This window comes from Lontra canadensis, unplaced genomic scaffold (genome assembly GCF_010015895.1).
Source record: "Lontra canadensis isolate GAN:19392208 unplaced genomic scaffold, GSC_riverotter_1.0 scaffold4, whole genome shotgun sequence".
NCBI lineage: Eukaryota > Metazoa > Chordata > Mammalia > Carnivora > Mustelidae > Lontra > Lontra canadensis.
Genome location: NW_022630998.1, coordinates 47,167,622 through 47,192,117, shown reverse-complemented (window position 1 = coordinate 47,192,117; position 24,496 = coordinate 47,167,622). Strand labels below are relative to the sequence as shown.

The following is a 24,496-nucleotide window of genomic DNA, read 5'->3' as shown; positions in this document are numbered from 1 at the left end:
ATTTTTTTTTTTTTTAAAGATTTTATTTATTTATTTGACAGAGAGAGATCACAAATAGGCAGAGAGGCAGGCAAAGAGAGAGGAAGGGAAGCAGGCTCCCTGCTGAGCAGAGAGCCCGACGTGGGGCTCAGTCCCAGGACCCTGAGATCATGACCTGAGCGGAAGGCAGCGGCTTAACCCACTGAGCCACCCAGGTGCCCCTGCCTCAGGATTTTTGATACACTCTTAATTTTGAGAACTCCCAGGGTTAGGGAGTTTTGATATTGAGATAAAGCAAAACTAAATCAGAACCAGGTCAACTAATAGGGAAAGTCAAGGACATGGACAGTGTTCCTTCATGTCCATGAATTCTCCTTTTGCTCTCTTCCTATATAAGAGGGTAAGTGAAGTTCATACATCCCTAGCTGGGAATGAGATACAGTTAAACTGTTTGATTGATTGATTGATTGATTGTTTTTTTTTAACCAGATAATTTTACTTTCCCTAAAGGCTTGAAACTTTGAAGAATTAAGCTTCGGTAATAAAATGCTCACAAAGATTAACTATACAGTTGTAAAAGTTATAGCATTTATAATTATAAATATAAATAAGGGGTAAAAATATGATGGGTTTTAAAACTCTTTAATGGACTATTTAATTTACACACACAGATTCTGGTTCCTGCCCAACTTGGAGAATATCTAATAGCAAATGTATAAACACATGAATAATGTTTTTCTTGCATACCTTTCTCAAAGCTAAATGCTGAGAGCTTTGTCTTTGTTTATAGATAGCTACTAACAAGTAGAAATAAATTTTGCAAATCTACATTTTATGCAAGGCTTAGGCCACCCTTATGTGCATGTAATCAAAACATGGTAGGATTTAAATAGCTAAACTTAAGTATTAAAATTTACTAAATGAATATGCTGTTTTAGGAAGGTTATTATTGTGGACATTTAATTTCCTGGTCTATAATGTATAGTATCACCTATTCCTAAAGTGTTAAGCTATGTTTAGATTAAATTTTGTTTTATTTACCAACTAGTTATCTTTGCATGCATTCTTTAGGATGTTTTCTACACAGTCACAGGAAAAGATTTCTAATTCTTAGCACCTAGTTAATTTTTTATTCCTACATCATAGAATTTTAGGTTTGAGAAAATGGAGGTCTGGGGAGCTTGGTTTTGTTTGGATGACATGTAGTTTTCCCAACCCAACCTAGAACCAAAGGATTCCAAATTCGAATCCAGGATGAGGAACCCCACACATACTCTCAGCTCACGTGTGTAGACTTTATCAGATTATTTGCTGTAAAATTTTTGTCTGTGGGCCATTTTCTCTCCACAGTGCCTCCTCCTTCCCCCATGCTCTTGAAGAAATATGTTAATTCTAACACTAGCTTCCCATACTCCCCCCACAAAAAACATCAAAACAGAAGAAACCCCTTGGTTTTGTTAAAAACTTGAGAATCATTGTCCATGTATTTATACATTTGCTGTTAGATATCTTCCCACCTGGACAAGAACAAAAATCTGTATGTGTGTAAATTAAATGATCCATTAAAGAAATTTAAAAATATGACACTTTTTAAACCTATTGGGTTTTAAGAAAAAAATGCATTGTATAATTCAAGTCAAATGAAAGTGATTCTTGGACTATTCCTTCTAAAACTTTTTTCTTTTAGCATGAAAAAAATAAGAGTTGAGTATATCCTACAGTTTTTGTGAAATATTTGGATGTTGACCCCTTTGCCATTTTAGGCCAAGGAGACTGGAATTTTCTCTAAACTGAATTGAAGTCTTAAAATACTGTGATATTTATGTGGCAAACAGAAAAGTCAAGTCTCACGTGGCTGCGACCCATGGCATTGAAGCTTAGCAGGCCTTCTACACCATAGGACAGTCAGTCCCCATCCAAGTCCTTCTGGGACAGGATTCCTTGTAGGTCTTGACCCTCAGTGCCCAATAGAGAACAACTAACAAGTCATGAGTGTTGGGGAAAAGAACCACTGTGAGGATTGAAATTGAATTTATTTAGCTCAGTTCATCAGAAGGAACACTGAGAGTGGATAATCAGTAGCTTGTCAGAATTTTCCCTAAGAAGAGGTTAAGGAGGCAGGTGTCAGATTTCCCAGGAGGATTTTTAGCAAGATTGTAGGAAAAGCTTAAATATGAAACTTGAGAGCATATGGAGGAGTTGTTTGGAAAGTCTCTTCTGATGCATTTAGATAAAGAATCTGTAGTTGTCTTTGTGCATTTGCATGTGTGTGTGTCTGTGTGTCTGTCTCTAGAATCAAGGGGATGGGCTGGATTAGGGGCTCCCAGTCCCTGTGGAATACAGATATAGCCCCAGTAGTTGACTCTTCACAGCACTGTGTGGTCTTAGATCTTCGTGTGGAAGAGAAACGTGCTACAAATGCTTACAAACATCCCAGTGCCCTTCCTTAATTTTATGTTTGATTTAGGGCTAACAACGCCTGCTTTGATACTTTGATGATGCAACGTTAGCTCCAAGGTTCTGGGATGTATTCTTCAGCAGGGGAGAGATCCAGGAGACTGGATTTGGCATTGTGGCGGTGGAGAAGTGTTAATCATCCTGAACTTGTTTCTCCTTCTGTAGAATAGTAGGAATCATAATCTTTACTCACCTCTATGGTACCTTGTGAGGAGAAAATGAGATGTGTATGTAAAGATGTTTTAGCAGTCGCTCCTTTTTGATGGGAATCCTTTTCTTGGGAGGAATGTACATAGTTCTCCCCATTTCTGTTACTTGATTTCCTGATAGAGACAAAAATTAGGTGTCGGAAAGCAGTGGTGAGCAGGGCAGCTATAATCCTTGCTCTCTGGAGCTTTAATATCTACCTACTTGCCTAGTACCTACTTGGAACAACCTTTTTTCTGCCTTACTTTTGGAAGAATGAGTCTCTCCATCTCTTCCTCATAGGTCACTCATTCCCACTGCCCTCCTCACTCAGTTTCTGTCCCAGTCTTTAAATGTTGGCTTTCCTTAAGCTCTGTCTTAGGTACTCTTGTCCTGTAGAGCCTCCTGTAATACCCAGTTCCCTACTTTTGAAGTCCTTTCTCCTTTTCTTCGCTGTCTGAAAGGTGCTTCAAATTCACCATGTCTGAAACTGAACTGAGGACCTAAACACCGCTCCTCCTACCCCCTAACCTGGTCCTGTTTTGATCTGTGTGTCATTGAGTTGTCCAGTATCTCATCAAGTTATTCTTATTTTTTTGTAAAAGATTTTATTTATTTGACAGAGAGAGATACAGCAAGAGAGGGAACACAAGCAGAGAGAGTGGGAGAGGGAGAAGCAGGCTTCCTGCCAACCGGGGATCCCGATCCTGGGTCAATCCCAGGACTCTGGGATCATGACCTGACCTGAAGGCAGATACTCAACAACTGAGCCACCCAGGCGTCCTTCATCCAGTTGTTTAACCCAGAAACCCATGTCTCTCTCGATCCTGCTGATTCTAAATTTCACATACCCACTTCATTACCAAGTTGCATTGTTTTTGTCTTAAATTCCTGTCAGAGTCTCCATTTCCTTTTTCAGTGATGTTTTCAAGCTACCATCATCATCCTTCACACAGACTCTGCACATATACCATTCTCACTGTTCTCATATGTATTTCTGCTTCCTAGCCTATCCTCCACACTTGAGAGAGATTTTTCTAGTACTTAAATATATTCATGTGGTTCTGAAATTTTAAAAATATGGAAAGGTGTTCAGTGAAGAGCCTTCTTTCCTTGTGTACCGAGGTTACCCATTCTATGCATATGTAAGGAAATACTAACACAGGCTCTTTCTAAAACATCACTATAATAAAGGGAGATATATTATGCATCCTTTTCTTCGGCCTGGTGGGTTTTTTTTGTTTTTTGTTTTTTTGTTTTTTTGTTTTCATTCAACAGTCTATCTTGGATATTTTTCCATCACAGTACAAAGAAAATATCCACATTTGTTTTTATGGCTGAATATATTAGTTTTCCATCACAGTACAAAGAAAATATCCACATTTGTTTTTATGGCTGAATGTTGAAATTGATGCACGTTAGGAGAAAATATCTTTTACTATCTAGGGTGTTTCATTCTTCTTCTTTGGACGACTTTGTTATGAATTCCCATTTGTTACGCTTAGGGAAGAAAAAAACTAAGCTCCCACTTGCCAGGGCTCTCAAGGGCTAGCCCTTCTTCAGGATTGTCTTGTAGTTGTCTTCTCTTCATCCTCTACTTTTGAGTTGTATGGATGTGTACTATCTTTTATTTCATCCATGTTCTCTGTTCCTTCCCTCCTGAGACGTCTGCCTAAGCTCTTAGTCTCACATTCAGACTCATTCCTTTTTCTTCCTTTTTTTTTTTTAAGATTTTATTTATAATTTGATAGAGAGCGACATAGCAAGAGAGGGAACACAAGCAGGAGGAGTGAGAGAGGGAGAAGAAGGCTTCCCGCTGAGCAGGGAGAGCCTGATGTGGGGCTGGATCCCAGGACACTGGGATCGTGACCTGAGTGGAAGGTAGATGCCAGGCGCCCCACTTTCTCTTCCTTTTTTCTTGGTGGCACCCCTCTTTCTTTTCTTTAACTTCTAATTACTTAAGTCAAATCTCAGCTCAATTTCCCATTCCCTCAGGGTGTGCTTACTCTGGCAATCCATGGCCAAGTGAGAGCTTTCTGATAGAGTTTGCTGGCATTTTGGCTTCTTCCTTTGAGCAGTTATTATCATATATTTAAATGTGTGATTACTAGATTGATACTTATCTCACACACTTAAAATAGCATTTCTCTTATAGTGGGTTGCAGCCCATTATCGGTTATGAAATCAGTCTTAAAAGTTATAAGCCCTTTTAAAAAATACAATAGAGAATATCAGACCCTCTCACTTACAGTCAGGGTCTTTTTTCATCATACTTTTGCTTCAGATTAATAGATAATAGATGTCATCACATAAATACTCATATATACAGATACGTTGGGCTTGATGTAAATTGTTGCTATTGTTGGTCCTAGTCAAAAATAATTTGTTGGTAAATTATATGAGGACAAGAATTCTGTCTATTTTGCACACCATTTCATTCTCAAGTCTAGCAGGAGTCACTCAATAAATATGTTGGCTCAGTGAATGAATGAATGAATGAAGGCACACCTTTCCAGGGAGATTCACAGACTCACTGCTCTCCTCTTAGGGGCTAATGGACACTGGTTCTATGCAGATGTTAGTGATTGTTTCCCTGGCCAGTTCATTCTTAGATCATTAGAAGAAAAGAAATGCAGTGTACAGCCAGACTTAAACAAATGTATTTTTTTTAAGATTTTTATTAATTTATTTGACAGGGAGAGAGAGATCACAAGTAGGCAGAGAGAAGGGCAGAGAGAGAGGGGGAAGCTGGCTCCCTGTTGAGCAGAGAGCCCAATGCGGGGCTTGATCCCAGGACCCTGAGATCATGACCTGAGCTGAAGACAGAGGCTTAACCCACTGAGCCACCCAGGCGCCCCAACAGATGTATTTTTTAAGGGTTGGTGAGATTAAACACTACTGATGAAAGGTTTTTAGACTTAAATTTTTTAATATTTCTTATGAATCTCAGGCCTTAAATACCATTTTTAAAAAATAAATAATGAAACTTAATTTTTACCTGCCTAAGTATCTGGATAATTTTTGAATTTCTAAGGTAGTTTACACACAGGGCTTATGACATGGCTGTAATCTTTTGTGTGTACTTCAGCAATAAAATATTTACGCAGTTTGGCAAGGTGATACTACAACCTGGTTTAGTACAACAGCTGCACTCCCTGTTCCCATGTGGTTTGATTTCCCTTTTTAATCTTCAGTTTTCTGCAACTAAAGACTATGTCAGCATGTAGTTTATATGGCAGCAGATAACAGTGAAAGCTTCTTGAATTAACATAGTAAAGAGAAAAATACTCTGCTCAGTTCAGTTGGTTTCACATTTTTCTCATGTCTTTGAAAAACATTTTCCTAACATATCCTACATAGTAGAGCTTTATAAACATCATGTATTTACAATGAGACATTTTTGTGACTTTTTTATTCTTTAGAGAACTTGTAAACTCCTCTCCAAACGTTTAGTTTAAAATACCTCAGTTCTGCAGTGATCTGCATTTTAGCTTAGCACAAATCAAGAAAATCCTGGAAATAAGAGAATGATTTTTATATTTATTTTCAGTCATAAATTTGTATGTATAATTGAAATTGAGGGTGGCTTAAAAAGTGTGTAGGCAAAAAGTGGAGAATCTTAATTCTTTTCAAGTTTATTATCAGAGCCCTTTAGCACAGAGTTTTTATCTAGCATATGTGTTATTTTTTCTTTCTATTTCTAGGTGCTCCTGATCCAACAGCAGGTGCTAGTATAGATGATGAAAACTGCTGGCACTTAGATGAAGAGCAGGTTCAAGAACAGGTTAAACTGTTCCTTTCCCAGGGCGGGTACCACGGATCAGGGAAGCAGCTTAATTTGCTCTTTGCAAAGGTATGATTTTTTTTTTAAAGAAATATTCTAAATATATACATATATAGAAAGTATCTATATATGATGATGTGTACAATAGAATAAAGGCTTCTTTTTTCTTTCTTTCTTTCTTTCTTTTTTTTTTTTTTTTTAAAGAAGAGCATCTAAGTTAACCAGTTAGAAACTATGACGTTGTAATGCATTAATTTACTTAGCTATCCTTAGTCAAGATGTGGAACATTTTTGTTTCCCATTACTAAAATGGTGACAGTTTATACAATTTCGGAAAAACTTCCAAACTCAAAAGTAAATAGCTTAGTATTATTAGAAATACCATATTTTCAAGCTTTTAGTTTTCCTAGTTAATGTTCTCAAGTAGAGCATAACTTTGAATACAGTCCTTAAAATGTGCTTTATATATTTAGGGCTTTTTTTTTTTTTTTTTTTTTTTAAAGTTGAGAAGTGTCTTTTGTTCCAATCCCTAGTCTGTAAATTTTACATAATTATTTTTGTACAATTAATACAGGCATATAACATTATATATTTAGTTTAATAATGTTCAGTATATTTAAATTCGTTTCAAAAGCATGGACTTTGGAATCCTAAAGGCCTGGCTTTAAATTTAAACTCTAAATCTTATTGAATGTATGAACCTTGACAAGTTACTCAAGTCAGTTTCCTCATCTATAAAATTAGCTAGTGATAACATATCTCCTCATGTTGTGATTAAATGATAATGCTGTCTAACACATCATTTTGGCCGTGGTAAATGGTTAAATTTTCATCACCAAAATTTGATGGCCTAAGAAACAGGCTTATCTTCCTTAGAAGTTCTGTGTGAGTAGAAGCTGTGTCTGTTGCTTTATACAGACCCTTTAGTACCATAAATGCAATTCTAAATACTAAGTAAAATGCTTTTTTAGAAATATTAAGTCAGTGTCTTTTCATGGGGGTACAGCTACTAATATGACTAATGGATTCAGATCGGTTTTAATGGGCGAAATAATTGATTGTTTTCATAACTCATTGACACTTTTGTTAAACAGCTTTTCTAATATTTATAATAATCAAAAAAATTATTATTTAGCTCTGAAGAATTAGAGTATATTCTGTTACTGGTTATGGCCAGAAAATAGTGTATTTTGGTTAATCAGTATTCTCTTATTAAAGATTTATCCCATTTACTGTGTATTGATTGCCGATTTTCTGAAAATTAGATTATAATATAATACATCTTACACTAAAACTACTTCACACATGATTTAATCATTCTTTGGTAATTCACAGGTACATCAAACTCTTGAAATATGTTAGCCATCTGAAAATTAATTACTATTAGACTGTAGATGTATTTGAGTATTGCTTAATAGTTGTGGTTTATATACTTAACAGTGAAGTGTTTATTTTCATTGCTGTTGCTGAGTAATAGGTTAGAAATGTATCAGGAAATTAAACATTAAATCACATCCATGATGTAGTGGTAATATTAAAGGTTTGGTATATTTAGACACACAGGAAGTATTTCACAGATTCTCATGGTAGTGAATAGTATACTTTGGCCTACTGGAAGCAAAGTAAAAGAGGTATTAGACTGGCCTATAGGTGCTGTTTTTATCCTTTTATGTTATGTACACATTATTTGTGCCATATGAAGTAAAAGCATCATCTAATTTTGGAAATGGCGTAACTTTTTTATTTTTTAATTTTTTGGCATAACTTTTAGAGTTAAGACAGATCTGGGCCCTGATCCCAGAGATTCCTCTTGTCCTTTGGGCAAGTTACTACACTTCTCTGAAACATGGTTTTTATAATTCATAAAATGGGAATTATAATCTGGCCTATTTTATATGGTTGTATGAAGATTACATGATAAGTATAACTGTAAAACTCTCTAGCGTGATGTCCAATAAATTATAATTCCCTTTCTTCCTCTCAGTCTTCTTCTGTTTATGACTTTTTAGTGCTTCCGTATTAGAAATAAAAAAAACTTCTTAAGATTATTACTGAAATAATCCTGAAAAGCACACTACTTGTGATTTAGTGTAGAAGTGTTTTGGGGTTCTTTGTAGGGCTCCCATTTGAAGCCTGTGATGGACTTCCATTACTTGTCAGAGTATAAGCCTGACACAGGATCAGTAGATCTTGAGGTTTGGGCTGCGTTATTGAGTATCTGCCATTTCCTCTTTGATTTGCCTTTCACATAGAATCTTGAATAAAAGGATCCCCTCTCCTTTTCTGCTGCTTGTGACCTTACTCCAGTAATTTCCTATAGGGAGAACTGGTGGTGTGGTGTTCAGCTGGGATTCGTGTTTGTTGAACACATAGCAGAATACACTTTTGGAATGGGTGGATTTATCTACAGTTTCCTATAAAGACACTTAGTCTTGTGTTTCTTTTCTTCCTTTTTTTTTTTTTTTTTTTTTTAATTTAATTTGGGAAATTTGGCTCCAGAGTAATGGACAGAGCTTGAAGTTCCAGCTTGAGAAGCTGAGTTAGCTCGCTAGGTCACAGGCTATAATTCTGCTTCCTGGATTGCTCAGTTAGGGCTAGAGAGTTCTTTAACCTGCAGCACAGCCCATTTCCTCCTACAGCCCCACTGGGGTGAATATAAAAGTAAGGTATTGCTCTTCTTGTCAGAAAACTTTTGTGTGAGGACTTACTGAAATTGTAATTTAGCTCAAAAACTGAAGGACTTCACAACTGTGGAAATAAACTAAAAAACATTGCATTGCACAGTTTAAATGGGTGAATTATATGGTATGTGAATTATGTCTCAATAAAGCAGGTTTTAAAAAACAGTAAAACAGATCTATTATTAAAAACATTATCCATTCAATTTAGAAGATCCCTGAAGAGTTATCAGTAGACAGCTTTCGGCTTTTCTACTCTAGTGGTAAGTATAATCATTTGGAAGAATCAGGAAGGTGCCAGATGATTTATTTTGGTGGTGTTTTTCTGTGGGCTAGCAAAAAATTTGTTTTTGTTTTTGTAATTGGAAAGTTAACCAAATTTCTTTTCCTCATTTGGATTATGAAACATAATTTTAAAAAATTAACAGTTAATTCTCTGATTAAATTGTCATTTAGGATAGAGACCAATTTTTCACAACTTTTGTTTGCCAGAGAAGGCTGGTATCAAGAATTAACTGCCTCAGACCCCAGAGAAAGAAAGAAAGTGGTCTGTTCTTGTATTAATGTGCATTTTTGACCACTTTTCTAAAGGTCTGTTTTTTTTTCCCCACCAGGTGCGGGAGATGTTGAAGATGAGGGACTCAAATGGGGCCCGCATGTTGACGTTGATAACAGAGCAATTCATGGCTGACCCTCGTCTGTCACTTTGGAGGCAACAAGGCACTGCGATGACTGACAAATACAGGCAGCTCTGGGATGAGCTGGGTAAATACAAGTTTCCTGACGGATTGCCATTGAGTTGTGTATGGGTAAAGATCATGGTTGAATGTTGAAAGCACGTGGTTCGAGTGTTGCTGAAGGGAGAGCTACTCATTTATGAACTTACTGCCATTAGACACTGGTTAGAAGAAGGAGGGCTTGGGCTGGCATTTGCAGGAAATAGTTTTGGGAGGGTTTGGGAGAAATGGTCGGATCTTGAGGAAAGCAAGCACCGAAATCTGCCTTTAAATATTTGAAAAAGAAAGCTATTTTATTTTAAAATAGGTATTTTGTGTAGCAGAGCTGGTTACTCATTTCTAGAAGAGTATTGTACCCAGTTGAGCTAAAATTTGGCTCTTTCCCCCCTTTGAGTACATTAAAAGTGTCAAAAGTAGTTTGAACATTTATTTTTTTGGCTGGTACAGACTTAGATGAACTGTTGATTGTCAAAAGGGAAAAGATAAAGTAAACTATAATTTTTATTGCTTCCCAAATCTCTGTAATAAAGATAGAAATATAGCAGGTGATTGAAGAAATGAGAAATCCACTAGTCAGGTTCACTGGGAAATTTGGGGTGGATGATTATTTGTATCCAGTGTTTATTGCTAGGGAATTAACAAATAATGCATTTGTTAAATTATCTCTTAAGAATGTGACAGATGGAATTTTTGACAAATGTTCTACCAATGCCTATATTAATTTTATAGATATGTTTACTAGGAGATCCTAGTTTCATTGAAATTGAATAGTAGAACTCCTCATACCTTCCCCTTCTTTCCCTCTTCGCTGATAATAGATCGTATCCTGCTGATTGATTCCATGTCAAGTCTGGACAAAGAGAAACTGTTGTTTGTGCATATAACACATGATTGTAATAATTGGAAGGGACCTTTGAGGTGAACTGTTCTATGGATAAGGAAACTGGACTCCAGGGAAGTTTAGGAGGCATCATCCAAAAGATGATATTGACTAATCTAGGGTTATGCCACAAGTTGGTAAAGAATTGAACATCAGAGTTTCCTCTTTGCAATTAATAGGATGTGTGTTCAGAAGCTTGCTGTGGGTGACAGCTTTTTTTTTTTTTTTTTTTTTTAATGTATATGTCTGCTACTTGCCAGCTATGTTAGATATTTGTTGGCCTTTCCCCTTGTATTTTTATTAATTATCTTATAATAACTTGGTCAAATTTAGATCAGTCCCTAACTATAGTAGTTTGTTTCAATATGTTGGAAGAGTGTTTGAGAGCACAGTATGGTAGTTTTGAAAAACACAGGTGTGATGGATATGTTTAAGCGTGGTCGAACTGAATGATAACACTTAAGTAAACCCTCCTCAGTTTTTTAATTCTGTAGTGAAATTGAATTGACTAGTTGATTTATGACATTCAAAAGTTCTACCTTAAACTATAATAGAGGGAATCATTTAAAAAGTATTGGATTAATTATTAAATGAATAAAATTTAAAGAGCTTTGGTACTTGGAGGAATTTAGGATTACAAATAACTAATTAGGAAGAAAGTGCTGACTAATAGTTTTTTTGGTATCCAAAAATGTTCAAGTGATATAGTTAAATAAAACTTTATAGCGTTCATGTTTAATCCATTAGCCCCATCTCACTTTTCCAAGTTGGTTTTGAAAATTACGCACTTTAGCTCTCAATCAAAAGTATAATTCTCATTAGGTAGAAGTTTCCACCAGCTGATTCTAGTTATACCCTCTGATGAACTGCTTTCTGATTATGGGCCAGGCTTTATATTATACAAGTTCTTTGCTTTCAGTCTAGGATGAATATATCTTCTTGCCCTCTATTTTCTTTCTTCACAAATCATCCCTCCCCTCCACCCCATCATTACTAGACTGCTATAAATTCTCTTGTGTACTCTGATGGCAAGCAGAGGTCACTAGCCACTTTAATGGAGTCTAAGTTTTACAAAGAATCCCATGTAGAAGTAACAGTAGCTATCATATCTTAATATTCATTCACCAAAAAATTAACTAAAAGTTGCTTCTGGACTACAAAAGGAAAGGATTTTGCTTCTTAATAAAATGGGAGAATTTGACTTTGTGCCCCTGCATAGGGCTCACATTGCTTCAAGGCTCTGCTTTGGAATTAAATGCTGAGCACTGCCAGATGCCAGACATTGAGAAGAGGCTGAGTTTTGTCGGCAAATGGGATCTGCAAGTTAATTGGTGTTTTCTGCAGGCTTCTGGCTGTGAAATGAAATTGGAAGCCCTTTAGCCACATGGATAATACAGGACCTGAATACAAATGTCACATGTCACCATCAGGACCCACTGTGAGACAATAGTGTTCCCACTCCAACACTGCACCATTACAGATCATTTAAATATGGGGATTACATTTAAACTAAAAGCCCCATTTGCCTTTTACTGCAATTTAAATGTCCTCTTAGCAAAAGCTAAGTGACAAATTAAATGAAAAAAGTGCCCACATTTTTAAAGCTGTAATGCAAAACAACCTTTTATTGCTTCTCATGTGCCACGAATGAATCATTATACTTGTCAACCCTAAACCAAGCCATAATTGGAGCAGCTACTGTTATCAAAGTGGGGCCGCTCTGTGACAGCTTAATAAAGCTGAAACTGTTAAATTAAATCTCAGATGCTTAACTCCTTAGCACTGGTGAATTCGATGGGTCCATTTCTGGCAATGGCCAATACACCAGGAAAAAAAAAAAAGATTCCTGGCATGAAAGCCTTAATCTGATGAAAGTGTACAAGAGTATCTTAGCCAAGTAACTGCTTCTTGGCGGAGGGATTTGGAGTCATCACATTGTTGGCCTGGTTACAAAATGGTAGTTTTTGAGAGTATCAGATATTCCCCTCCCCAATATTTTCAACTTATGGGGAGTATATGTGATTTATTAAAATTTAAGCGTTGATGTTTCGGAATTAGTTTTAAAAATAGTATATTTCACATAACTTTGTCTCTCTTTTGAATAAGTATATACAGACTTCTCCGAAGTAGCAACAGGCCAGATGCCTTTCCCCATCCTCTGGCTAACAAAGGGATTGATTATACTTAGTTCTTCTTTTCTAAAATAAGTGCCCATGATATTCATTTGGTCTAAGTTAATTTTCGTGATTTATTCCCTGATTTTCATAATGTTGTATGAAATAGATACAGATGCATGCTATTAAAGATCCTGTTCAGTGCATCTCATTTGCAGATACATTATTCTTAAACATGAATCTGTTTTTCATACATTAATTTTGCTTTTTCTATGTGATGTTCATTTTCTGAAACATAGAGCAATCTTCTCGGGATGAGTGCTGTTGTATCATGTTCAATATAAGAAAATGCATACCTTAAAATCTCAAGACAGCTCATTGCATGGACAGAAGCTGCAGATTTGGTGGCGCTATAGAACCCACACCTCTTTAGTTGCATTCTTTATTCCATGACATGCAAATTTTCTAGAAAGCAGATCACAGCAATAACCCTTCGATTTCAAAGAATAACCCAGTGCTGATTGGTGGCGAGCACACCTACTGTTAGCCCTAATGGCTGTCTGTTCAGCACACTTAATTACCACGAGGGTCTTTGGGGATGAGGGGGTATATTGTAACCTCTCATCTGTGTTGATGAGTCTCTTTCCTTAAATGTCTTCCTAGACTGTAATTTTACTTTGCTTCATAAAACTATAGGTTGTGGCTGCCAGTCTATTAAAACCTAATTAAAATGGATGTCATTAGAGGAAACAGTTAAATAAGATTTAATTACAGCTTTTTCATGGGGAAAAAATCCTTAAATTTTCATTTTCAGGTATTACATAATGTGGTTTTTTTTCCCCTAAAATTTTGAACACTTAACTTTCTCTCTCAGCTGAGCCATGTGTTTTGCTTATATCATGTAAACCCTGGTTTTTTGAGGGAGAGGCTGGGCTCTCATTGCAAGAGCCTTGCTGCTCTGAGCTGTGCTCGCTCGGTTCACAAGAACAAGGTGTTACCTCTCAGATTTCTTTTCAAAGGTTTTGCTATGGGGGCGCCAGGCTGGCTCACTTCGTGGACCATGCAACTCTTGATCTCTGGTTTGTGAATTTGATTCCCGCATTGGGTTTAGAGATCACTTAAAATCCTTAAAAAAATTTTTTTTTTTTTTTTTTTTTTTAAATATGGATACCTAACTCTGTGTGAGCAGACATAGCCATTTGGAAGTTTCTTTCTATTTTGAATTCCATTGTAAGGTTAGTTTAACCACTATTATTAAGCAACATTCCTTGTAGAGTGTTAGATTGAGTGGGTCTACAGATTCAGGGTACTTGGAATCACAGTAAATCTTTGTTCAGCAGTAGAGAACTTAGCCCTCATTCGATCCGTTGAAACCAGATTTAGTGCAAATACTAAAAATTGCCTACTTCGTGGACTCAGAACACGGTTCTAGCTATACCTCTGATACAGGTAGTCATCTCTGTGGACTTCTTCTCTACTCCATCCTCATTATTCCGGACTCATATGCTTAAGTCACACATTTCCAGTGATGCTCTAAGTTATTTATAAGGGCTTTTGTGCACAGAGATAAGATTCCAGAGATTCTGCTTTGGGGGTTATTGTAGAGAAATTTCTGGGGAATGCCACCTTACATCTCCCAACATTTTAGGGTGTAAGTAATTTCACCATGGTTCAGAGCTGCTGCTTGGTTTATATGACAAATTTCAAATCTGGGCTTTCCAGATTTTGAAGCTGATGGTGGTTAGTGAATGGCTGAGGAGTAACTGCTTTTCTGTGAGAGAAAGGTAGCATTCCATTGTGGTTGCCACGTAAGTTGTGTTCCCTTTGCTGGTGCCATGGAGAAACAGCAATTCCCAGAGCCCACTTGCAGCAAAAAAATGTCAGGCACAGAGTTGGGAACTTCTTTGTAGCTCTAAGTGTACGATATAAACTTAACGAACCCCACATTAAGGATTGCTTCTCACCTACCAGTTTGTCTTTCCTGGGCATAAAGAGAATATACTTTACCACTTAAACCCCATACACTTGGGGGTCACCCCCTTGTGTATTTCTATAAAACCTTATTCTAAACATAGACCACAGGGATTGGGTTAGGAGTTAAGATGCCTTATGACTCATTGTAGTACATGTTAGTGTCCTTATTGTATATGTAGTATGCTGGTAGCATTATTTGCACCAGGAATGGGTTCCAATTACTTTTGTTTTGTTTTCTTTGTAAGATGTGTCCATTGGTAGTAGATACTATTCTCAGAGTAGTGGCTGCTAGGAGTGTCATAGCATAGGTATAAAGTATCCTTTCCTTCCTCATAGCAATTTTAGAAAAGTCCATTAACCCTTCTTTCCAAAAGTCTTATGTGGTTTCTGTCTCAGTATGTATTAAGCACTTGCTGTGTCCAGAGGAATAGATGTGAGATGTATTAAGTGTTTGACTTTACTGTTAGTAATGGTCCTTATAGTCGAGAGGGGGTAGAGAGATGGAACCATCAGGAGACAGAAATTAGAATAGGTATAAATGAACTGAGGAGCACTTTGACAGGGTAATTCATTCACATATTAGTACAAATACTTGTACGGGTGGTATTTAATATGGTTTTACATATTATGTACATACTATGTATATATTGTGTACATTACACATTACATATTTACGTACATAATATGGTTCATGGAGGTGAGTTGTAGGGAAGAAGTAGTGAGAAGGAATAACATGAACAAAGACAGGGATTTACTAACTCAATAGGGGAGGGCTATAAAACATTCAAATTCATGATCAACAATGTTGTTTTCAAGATTCTCAGTCCAGTTTTATTGTCCTTTGTTGTTACTGTTACTTCAAAGGGAGGTGAGGAGGGAGAGAGAGTAGACACAGGATCTAGATTTTTGCTGTCTTTTATTTCCCATTTTAGTCCAGTTAGTAAAGATGACATAGATGTCAACACTTACTTTATCAGGCACTATGGTAAGCACTTAATGCATGCATTATATTTTTTATTCTTAAAACAATCCAGTGAAATAGGTATAATTATTACTGTGAATTTTATAGCTGAGTACACTGCCTCAGCTATAACTTGCCTGAGGTCACAGCAGCAGAGCAGGAATTTGATCCCAGGTCGGTGACAAAGACTAAACCACCAAACTGGACTCCATCCTTACTTGATTTACTTTGCCTTTCTGCTAAGGGGTCTAAGGAGTCTCAGGGCAGAGCAGGGGCAAGGCGAAGGTCACCTAGATGACAGTAAGCCCTGGAAAAGCTGCATGGCCTGGTCTGCCCACCTGGGGTCCTGCGGGTCTAATGGTGGTAGTCAGCAGAGTTTACCTACTCTAGGTGCTCATCTGTGTTTCTAGGGACTCTGACTCCAGTCTAAAAAAGCCACGTTAATGTAGAAGAGCCAAGTCCACGCTGTTGATTGAGAACTGTCAGAATAAACGGATGTTTCTCACAAAGCACACGCCGTACATACTGCAGCTGGGTTACAGTCAAGTTTTCATTTCATTCTCCAGGCTCCTTTGCTAAGGGCCAGTGAGACCCTTAGGTTCAGGTGTCTGTCCCAGCCTCTGCCGGGCCGTAGTGATAACACGGTTTTCAACACTTGTTTATGTCACGTGGTCTGTAGCTCTTCAGACCCCTCCTGCTCTTGGTCTGGGCTGGCCTGCTCTGGAATAGGAGTGTACATCTCTGTTTCAGTCTGTGGTTTCCCCCTTATTATCTGGAGCTCCCTTTCAATAAGGAGGCTTCATACATTGTGTTGCTCAGGAGGCTTTGCTTCTATCCAGCCGTGTTCTCAGAACGCCTGTCTGCTGCTTAGTCCTCATTACCCAGGCCTGGTTTCTTTCTCCGTGGTATGGTCCTGTTGCTTCTAGTCTCTTAAAACTGAGAGTTCTGTGTTTGTGGGTCAGAGACCTTTGGGTTCTGCTCTGCTGTGGGGAAGGGAAGAGGGGCTTGTTCTCGGTTTCTTTAGGTAGGCAGAATTAATTTCTAGTTTGGGTCAGAAGTTAACTAAAGGAGAGAAGGCATATTTCTTTACTTCCTGTGCAGTACTATCCACCATCCTCTTGAGTGCAGCTGCTAGGGTTTAATTATCCATTCAGTACCCCTTTGTGAGGAAAAGTGGAAATAAAGAGGAAAAATTTTTAAATAAATATTAGCAGAAAATGGTAGATTATCAAGATCAAAAAAGATCTTTACAGACCATTTGATCCTATTATCTAAGCAATTGGAGATTCCTAATGATAGTCATTCTCTAAGTTGTTTAGGTGTACAATTGGATAATTTGTAACAACACTTGGGGATCACTCCCTTGTGTATTTTTATAAAACCTTATTCTAAATATAGACCATAGGGATTGGGTTAGGAGTTAAGATGCCTTATGACTCATTGTAGTACATGTTAGTGTCCTTATTATATATGTAGTATGCTGGTAGCATTATTTGCACCAAGAATGGGTTCCAATTCCTTTTTGTTTTGTTTTGCTTTCTTTGTAAGATGTGTCCATTGGTAGTAGGTAACTATTCTCAGAGTAGTGGCTGCTAGGAGTGTCAGAGCATTGGTATAAAGTATCCTTTTCTTCCTCATAGCAATTTTAGGAAAGTTCTCTTCTCTTCCCATTTCCTAAGAGTTAGTATTGCACGTGCCCTCAAGAAACTGCCACCAAAGGGAACTGTGGTTGGGGGAGGGAGCAGCCTCCTTGCTAGATTGTGGATCTCTAGAGAGCACCATCACACTAGAGTGGTAGAAGTGAGAGAATGAGAATGAAGGAAGGACAGGCTGGGGATAATTTCCTCTCACCATTTCTTACACTGAAGTGGCAGCATACAAAAATTAACGAGGTCTGAGAAGCCTCATTTAAGCCATCTGAGGTTCCCAGGGGCTTCGTGGGGAATCAGAGATGCCAAGAGCTAGACTGAAAGAGGTGGAAGACAAGGGAGGACAGAAGCAGCCACTTAGGCTGTTCTCTGTGGGTGTCGTATGGAGCAAGGTGCTTTACAAATGTTTTTGTAGTTGATTCAAGCTTAGGTGGGTTAATGAGGGGGCAGGAGAACCCAGGAAAATGATTAATGGGTGTCTCTTAGACAGGGGGTCCGCAGTGCCTCATAGAAGCCCCTGAGGTGGGAAAGGGAGGAAGAGAGTGTGGATGGGGGAGGCAAGTCCTCTCAATCCTGACAGAGTGACTTTCATCACTTGACACTTAAGCTCTCTGTTAAGATTTCTCTAAGACAAAGGGTTCTGAGATTAAAAGTACATGCTTGATTGTGACTGTCTTCAGTGGGCTTTTAAATAGCTGCTCTTCTTAGAGGTCTACTAAAGAATGACTTACTTGTAGAAGTAAATTTTTATTTTAAGGAGAAGACAGGTTGATAAGTGATTTATAGCAAGAGTATTTTTGTGAAGCTGCTATAAGCTTATCTAACAATTGCATAACATTTTAGTGTTTAAAAATCCCAAATTGGGGGACGCCTGGGTGGCTCAGTTGGTTAAGTGGCTGCCTTCGGCTCAGGTCATGATCCTGGCGTCCTGGGATCGAGTCCCACATCGGGCTCCCTGCTGAGCAGGGAACCTGCTTCTCCCTCAGCCTCTGCTTACCACTCTGTCTACCTGTGCGCGCTCTCTCTCTCTCTCTCTCTCTCTCTCTCTGATAAATAAATAAATAAATCTATCTATCTATCTATCTATCTTAAAAAAAAAACCCAAATTGGAATGAGAATAACATGCTGTCTGGTAAAATACAGGAAGGGGCCTTCTGCTGTAAATTCCTTGGATGAGTTGGTGCCTGGGTTCTAGGCTATTTTCTCGGGCTCTGATCTAGAAATGAATAACCGAGAGTAGTGATAGTAATTGTCTAAAATGTGACTAACCCTTCCAACTCTCTGTCTTCTCTTGCAAAGATAACCTTTGACAGAGAAATCCAAACCTCTGTAAATATTTGAACCATGACCAACTATACCTTCTTGACCCTTCCTTGTGCTCCCCAGCGCCTTTCCTTTTGGGGTATCTTAGTAAATTTCAAAATTTGCTTTTGCAAACCTGGAGGAGAGAGTAAGAATTCATCAGTCAGGAATCAGACTTAGGTTATTAGCAACCTTGAAATGGCTTAGATTGGAAGCTAGTCTCTCTTGTGGATGAACATGGGCTGAGGGGGTTGGATGGGAGGACTGTAAACAGGGCACTTGGGTCAAATAGAAGCTTGGAAGTGGAAGAAAATCCTGTTAGGAAGAATGCTTTCAGAATGTGCCAAGACCGCAAAAGTCTGATATCCAACATGCAGACATTTAAAGATGACATCAGTAGCGAATAGGTTCAGCAGCCCATTCGCCATACATACTGGTCATACATAGAGGATGCTCTTTGCTAAACATTATGTCCTTGGTAGACCATCTAGTCTGCGAGATTTTGGTTAGTTTTGAAACCATTTAAGCCACTCGCTGTACTTAATGATCTTGTCAGTTGCTGTCTTTTTGGTACATTTAAACTAATTCCAGAGCCATCCTTTTCCATCTCTATATTAACGTTCATGTGATAAGCTCACACCCCTTTTCCCTTCTTGTACACTGATCAGAACACTGGAAATGACACTTTTTTTTTTCGTTAGTCTTCCTATACATGTAGGGGAAAAAAATGTGCCTGGCATATAGTTGGTGCAGGAAAAATGTGCCTGGCATGTAGTTGGTGCATATAGTAAAATATTTGAGAGTAAAATAATGAATGAATAACTGAAGTGTAGTGTTAAATACCTATCTGGAAGCCTTAGGAAGTGATTATTTTTGGTGTACCGAAAACAGTATTTGAAAGGCCATAATCTTCACTGTGTCCTCAGTTTTCTTTTCTTCCCCTTCTGGCTTATCCTGCCTCCATGGTGGATATTCATGGCTGCCTATGTATGCCTGAACGCTTGCATGCGTGTGTGCGCATGTGCATGCACACACACACACACACACGCACACTGAAATACAAACAGTTTAGAGTACAGAAGGGCAATGATTCCCCCTTGCCATCATTGCTGGAGGTAATCTATTGCATTAATCAGCCAGCCAGTGGGAAATGCATGGGGAGTGATTATACTATCATACACAATACAATCAGCATGAAGCGCTTGTCAAGACCAATACATCAAAGTTTAATTCAGTAATAGAATGAATTAGAGCAAAATGAAACATTCTGTTCTCCAAGAAACTCGGCACCCATCACAGGTTCTTTCTAAACTCCATAGAAAAGTCAATGCTTTAAGAAACTGTTTTTATGAATAAAATTGCAGTTCTGATATGACCGATGACTGCAATCCTTTTTTCTGGGGATTCTTACACAACTGTAGTGCTAAAGTGTATTCATCAGTATTCCATAATCATAACTATTGGCAAATTTGATTATTTTTTGTTAGGGCTCCTGATGATCGTTTATCCCGAATTGGTGTTCTCCATGGTTAAGTAAAAGGCCAGTTGTTGTCCTGCTGGTTCAGAGAAGCACTTATCCCTAAATGTAGCTGGTGGATGATAGAGTACCTTAGCAGAATAGCAGCTCAATTAACAATAACCTGCTGTTTACAGTGCCTTTTGGTAGGCACTGTCGTTAGGAGCTTATAGTCTAGTTAGGAAACAAAATGAATAAGGGAAAAATAAAAAGCTGCCCGAGACTGCCTAAGAGAACTGAAGAAATGAAGTTAAGATCGTGTAGGACCTGTTTCAGAAAACTTTGAGGATAGAGCTAATATATTTCATATTCACAGTCACTATTCTGTGTCAGTTTTATAACATATATTCAAATGTAAGACACCCAAGCAAAGCATGCCTTTTCAGAGGGGTGAATAGAGACAAGCTCACCTGGACTGTTTGAGTTTTCAAAACCTTGAACTGGAGTATAAAGAACAGATTTATTGGAGTCAGACGGTCTTAAGTATGGATTCTGATCCTCTTATTTACTATCTGTATAGCCCTGGACAGCTCCCCTATCTTAGAGAGAACCTTAGTTTCCTTATCTGTAAAATGACAATAATGTGAATTCTCATGGCCTAAATAAATAAAATAAGGTGATGAGATAATGCATAATAACACTTTGTTTTTCATTCTAGCAGTCTTTTGCCTGCATTGGGAAAGTGGGCCCAGGAGAACGCTGATAGGACAGAGACATCATGAAGATCTCAGGAGTCTTCAGAAATAGATTGCTATAACCTTGGACTGTTGGACGAATTGTAGAACCGTTCCTAAAGGCAGCTTAGTCAAGCAGCCGGTGCAGAGCCCATGGAAAGTGCTCTTGCGGGTTACCCTAGTTCACATTCCTTCCCCTCACTAACACTGACAGCCCTTTTCGTGTGTCCAAATAAGACTTGTCATCGTGCCTTTTTTCTCTTTCTGATTTTTTTCTGTCATTCCTCCTTCCCTCAAAAAGGAGAAGGGAGGTGAGTGGTAGAAGAGCTGGCTCTGGTCATTTCTACAGAACCAGATTCCCAATAAGGTCAGGCTGTCGTTGGTGAATTTTGCATGTTGGTCTGAAAGCACTGACAAATCAAATGGAATGGGAAAACTGCATATCAGATGAGGACCACAGGTTTGCCAGAAGGGAACATTGTGGCATTTAGAAGATACCCGTTAGCTGTTTTGAAAGATCTGTCGTTTATTTTTTTTTTTTTTTAACAACAAAAAGATGGTTATTTCCTTCAGTCTTTTCTCAATGCCTGGTCAGATGATAGTCAAATCTGTGCCCTTTTGCTTAGAGGTTAGCCCTGCTTGACTTAAATTACCTCAAAAGCTCTCTCTGAACAATATACTTTATGTATTATTTTGGGAAAATTTCCCAGAAGTGTTGTAGTGAATTAGAAACTAGCATAGCAAATTTAAAGTAAGGGGAATGTTTTCACCAGTTAAACTTACTCTTCAAACACAGGTGACTAACATATTAATACTGAATTGTGCGGCGAACAATACTCTAATTAGGGTCACAGTTTTTGTGTAGTCTGACCCAAGAAATTTTGTGACTATAGTTTTGCTAGCACAACTAATTATCCCAGTGATCTCCTATTTGTGACTGCAATTAGGCATTTCATGGCCTCTAAATAAGTATAATTAGTTAATTGGATCATGCATGAAATTCTAGCCTCTCATAATAGCCTCTGAGAACAAAAATAAATATGATAAATATTATGAATTGTTTTATAACTGTGGAACCTTGGGAAACACCACAAGTGATTGTTTTACTTCGTCGGTTACTATTTTGTAAGAAGAAACATGATATTAAAAAGTAGGAATGGAGCTATGTAACAGTTTTCATTCTCTGCCTTTGAGACAGAAAAAAGGGAATCACTAACTTTTCGTATTCTCACCTTGAGAGAGGGTAGTGTTGGTTGCCCTGCTCCTCTGCCCTCTGCTCCCCACTTGCTACTGTACCTGTGCTCTCCCCATTAGCGTTATACACCCCATATTTTCTGGAAAATAGGGGGAAGAGCTACCTTTAGCAAAAACTTTGAAGTGTCTTATATGGAAAATGTGCACCTTTTGTTTTAATTACTGAATTGATTTGCATATTACCAAACACTGTGCTGTAGAAGGGACTTTAAAAGTAAGTTATCACGGACTCTGGGAGGTTGGCACTAGAGAAGGCCAGCTGATCTCTTCAGTCACAAACCCTAATGCTCCACCCAGAGCAGCGCAGCCCGCAGGCTAAGGGCACACTCAGTCACACACAAGGGCGTCATCCTGGAAATGCTGATGCCGCTCTATTCCAACAGACCTCAGAATACACTGTATGTTCAGAGCAAACAGATTTCTTCCAATTTGAATAATCAGTCTTGAATTAGGAGGTGGGCTTCTGTTTGTCTGTTTTGTTTTGTTTTTTAAAAGATTCTATTTACTTATTTGACACAGAGAGAGAGATCACAAGTAGGCAGAGAGGCAGGCGGCGGGGGGGGGGGGGGGGGGGGGGGGGGGGGGGGGGGGGGGGGGGGCGCGGGGGGGGGGGGGGGTTTAAGCAGGCTCCCTGCTGAGCAGAGAGCCTGATGCAGGCTCAATCCCAAGACCCTGGGATGATGACCTGAGCCAACGGCAGAAGCTTAACTCACTGAGCCACCCAGGAGCCCTTGTCTATTGTTTTAATCTCCAGTCAAATTGCTTGTTTTGCTGTGGCTGTCAGTTTTGAAAAATGTGTTTTTCTTTGGTTTCATTAGGCTCTTTTTAGATGGACCTGTGTTGGTTTTTGTTGGAGATGCTTTCTCTACATGGGAGAGACATGTTCTAAGTACATAAGAATACATGGTTAAATAAAGTACAGGGTTTCTTAGCTGTGCTTTTAAGGTTTCTTCCTAATTTTAGACAGTGATGTGCCCCTTCGTATTATACTGCTAAAATATGAGGAATGGAATGATGATTCTGGCAAAAGACAAAAATGATTAATCTTGGAGTCTATGTATGCATAGCTGCACATATGAATCCTAACTTAGAGTTCTTTTTCTTTCTTTTCTTTTTTTTTTTTTTTTAAAGATTTTATTTATTTATTTTACAGACAGAGATCACAAGTAGGCAGAGAGGCAGGCAGAGAGCCCAATTCGGGGCTCAGTCCCAGGACCCTGAGATTATGACCTGAGCCAAAGGCAGAGGCTTAACCCACTGAGCCACCCAGGCGCCCCTGTAGGAGTTCTTTTTGACCACATAGGTAGACAGAGGCTAAATACCCAACTATTGAGAATATTGGTTTTTAGGGAGCACGAGTCTGGCTCCCATCTTTAACAGAGGCACAATACCTTTCTTCTTTTCTCTGAACCTTAGTTTCCTTCTCTGTACAGAGAGTTTTTGTGATGGTGAAATGTGATTGTGTGTCTAAAATGCATAGTACAGGGTTGGGGGAGATGAAAAATAAATGGTAGCATTTATCGTTAGGTGGGTAAGTAAAGATGCCATTCACTTTTAGAAGTATGTTCGCTGAACTAGATGGAATGATATGTACCCTAAAGACAGACATTTTAAAACTTTAAATGTAGACTCTAATTAGAAACCTAACATGTGTAACCTGATATTGTTAGTATTTTCCTTGAAGGGATAAAAAATTAGCATACAAACCAGCACTTAATATTGCACTGTGTGTTGGGACACCTTTTATGCTGTTAAGTTTTCATAATGACTTTTTGGGTGGTTTTTTGTTGTTGTTGTTTTTGTTTTTGTTTTTTTACTGCTTTACTTACAGCTCTTCTCGTATGTTCAGTAGTTTATTCGGTTTTGATTAGCTTAACTAACAACATGCTCATACTCATTAGTGAATACCTTTGTTTTCCGTTTTGTAATCCAGCAAATTTATAATCTTTCCTGGTAACTGGTGGTAGATTAAAGATAGCCACAGATCTTTTGTTATTCTGTCATTGAGACATAGGGTTTGTTCTCTTTTCTCATATCTGGTCAGTTTTTAAAAATTGTTTGACCAACAGAATATGATAGAGTAGATGCTGGGCCAGTTTCTGGGCCCAAACATTAAATGACCAGCAGTTCACTTCCTGTCTTTAGAAGGTTCTGTCTTGGGTCCCTGAGTTTTCATGTAAGAAGTCTGAAGTTTCACATCCTGACGCTGCCATGCTCTGAGAAAGCCCATGCTGTCCACATGGAGGGGCTGTGTTAAGGCCGGGGGAAAGTTAGGAAGAGAGTGTTTCTGACCAACAGAATCAGTGAGATACAATGATACATTATTAAGTCAGTAGGTTTAGGGTAGGTTT

The 24,496-nt window shown here is 38.3% G+C and overlaps 1 protein-coding gene across 1 annotated transcript in view; it reads left to right on the top strand.

The window, feature by feature from the left end:
* Positions 1 to 24,496, top strand: part of ZSWIM6 (zinc finger SWIM-type containing 6) — a 69,988-nt gene that overhangs the window by 9,831 nt on the left and 35,661 nt on the right. The window contains exon 2 of the mRNA XM_032849910.1: positions 9,699 to 9,849. Coding sequence (XP_032705801.1) covers positions 9,699 to 9,849 — 151 coding nt within the window. The remainder of the gene's footprint in view (positions 1 to 9,698; positions 9,850 to 24,496) is intronic.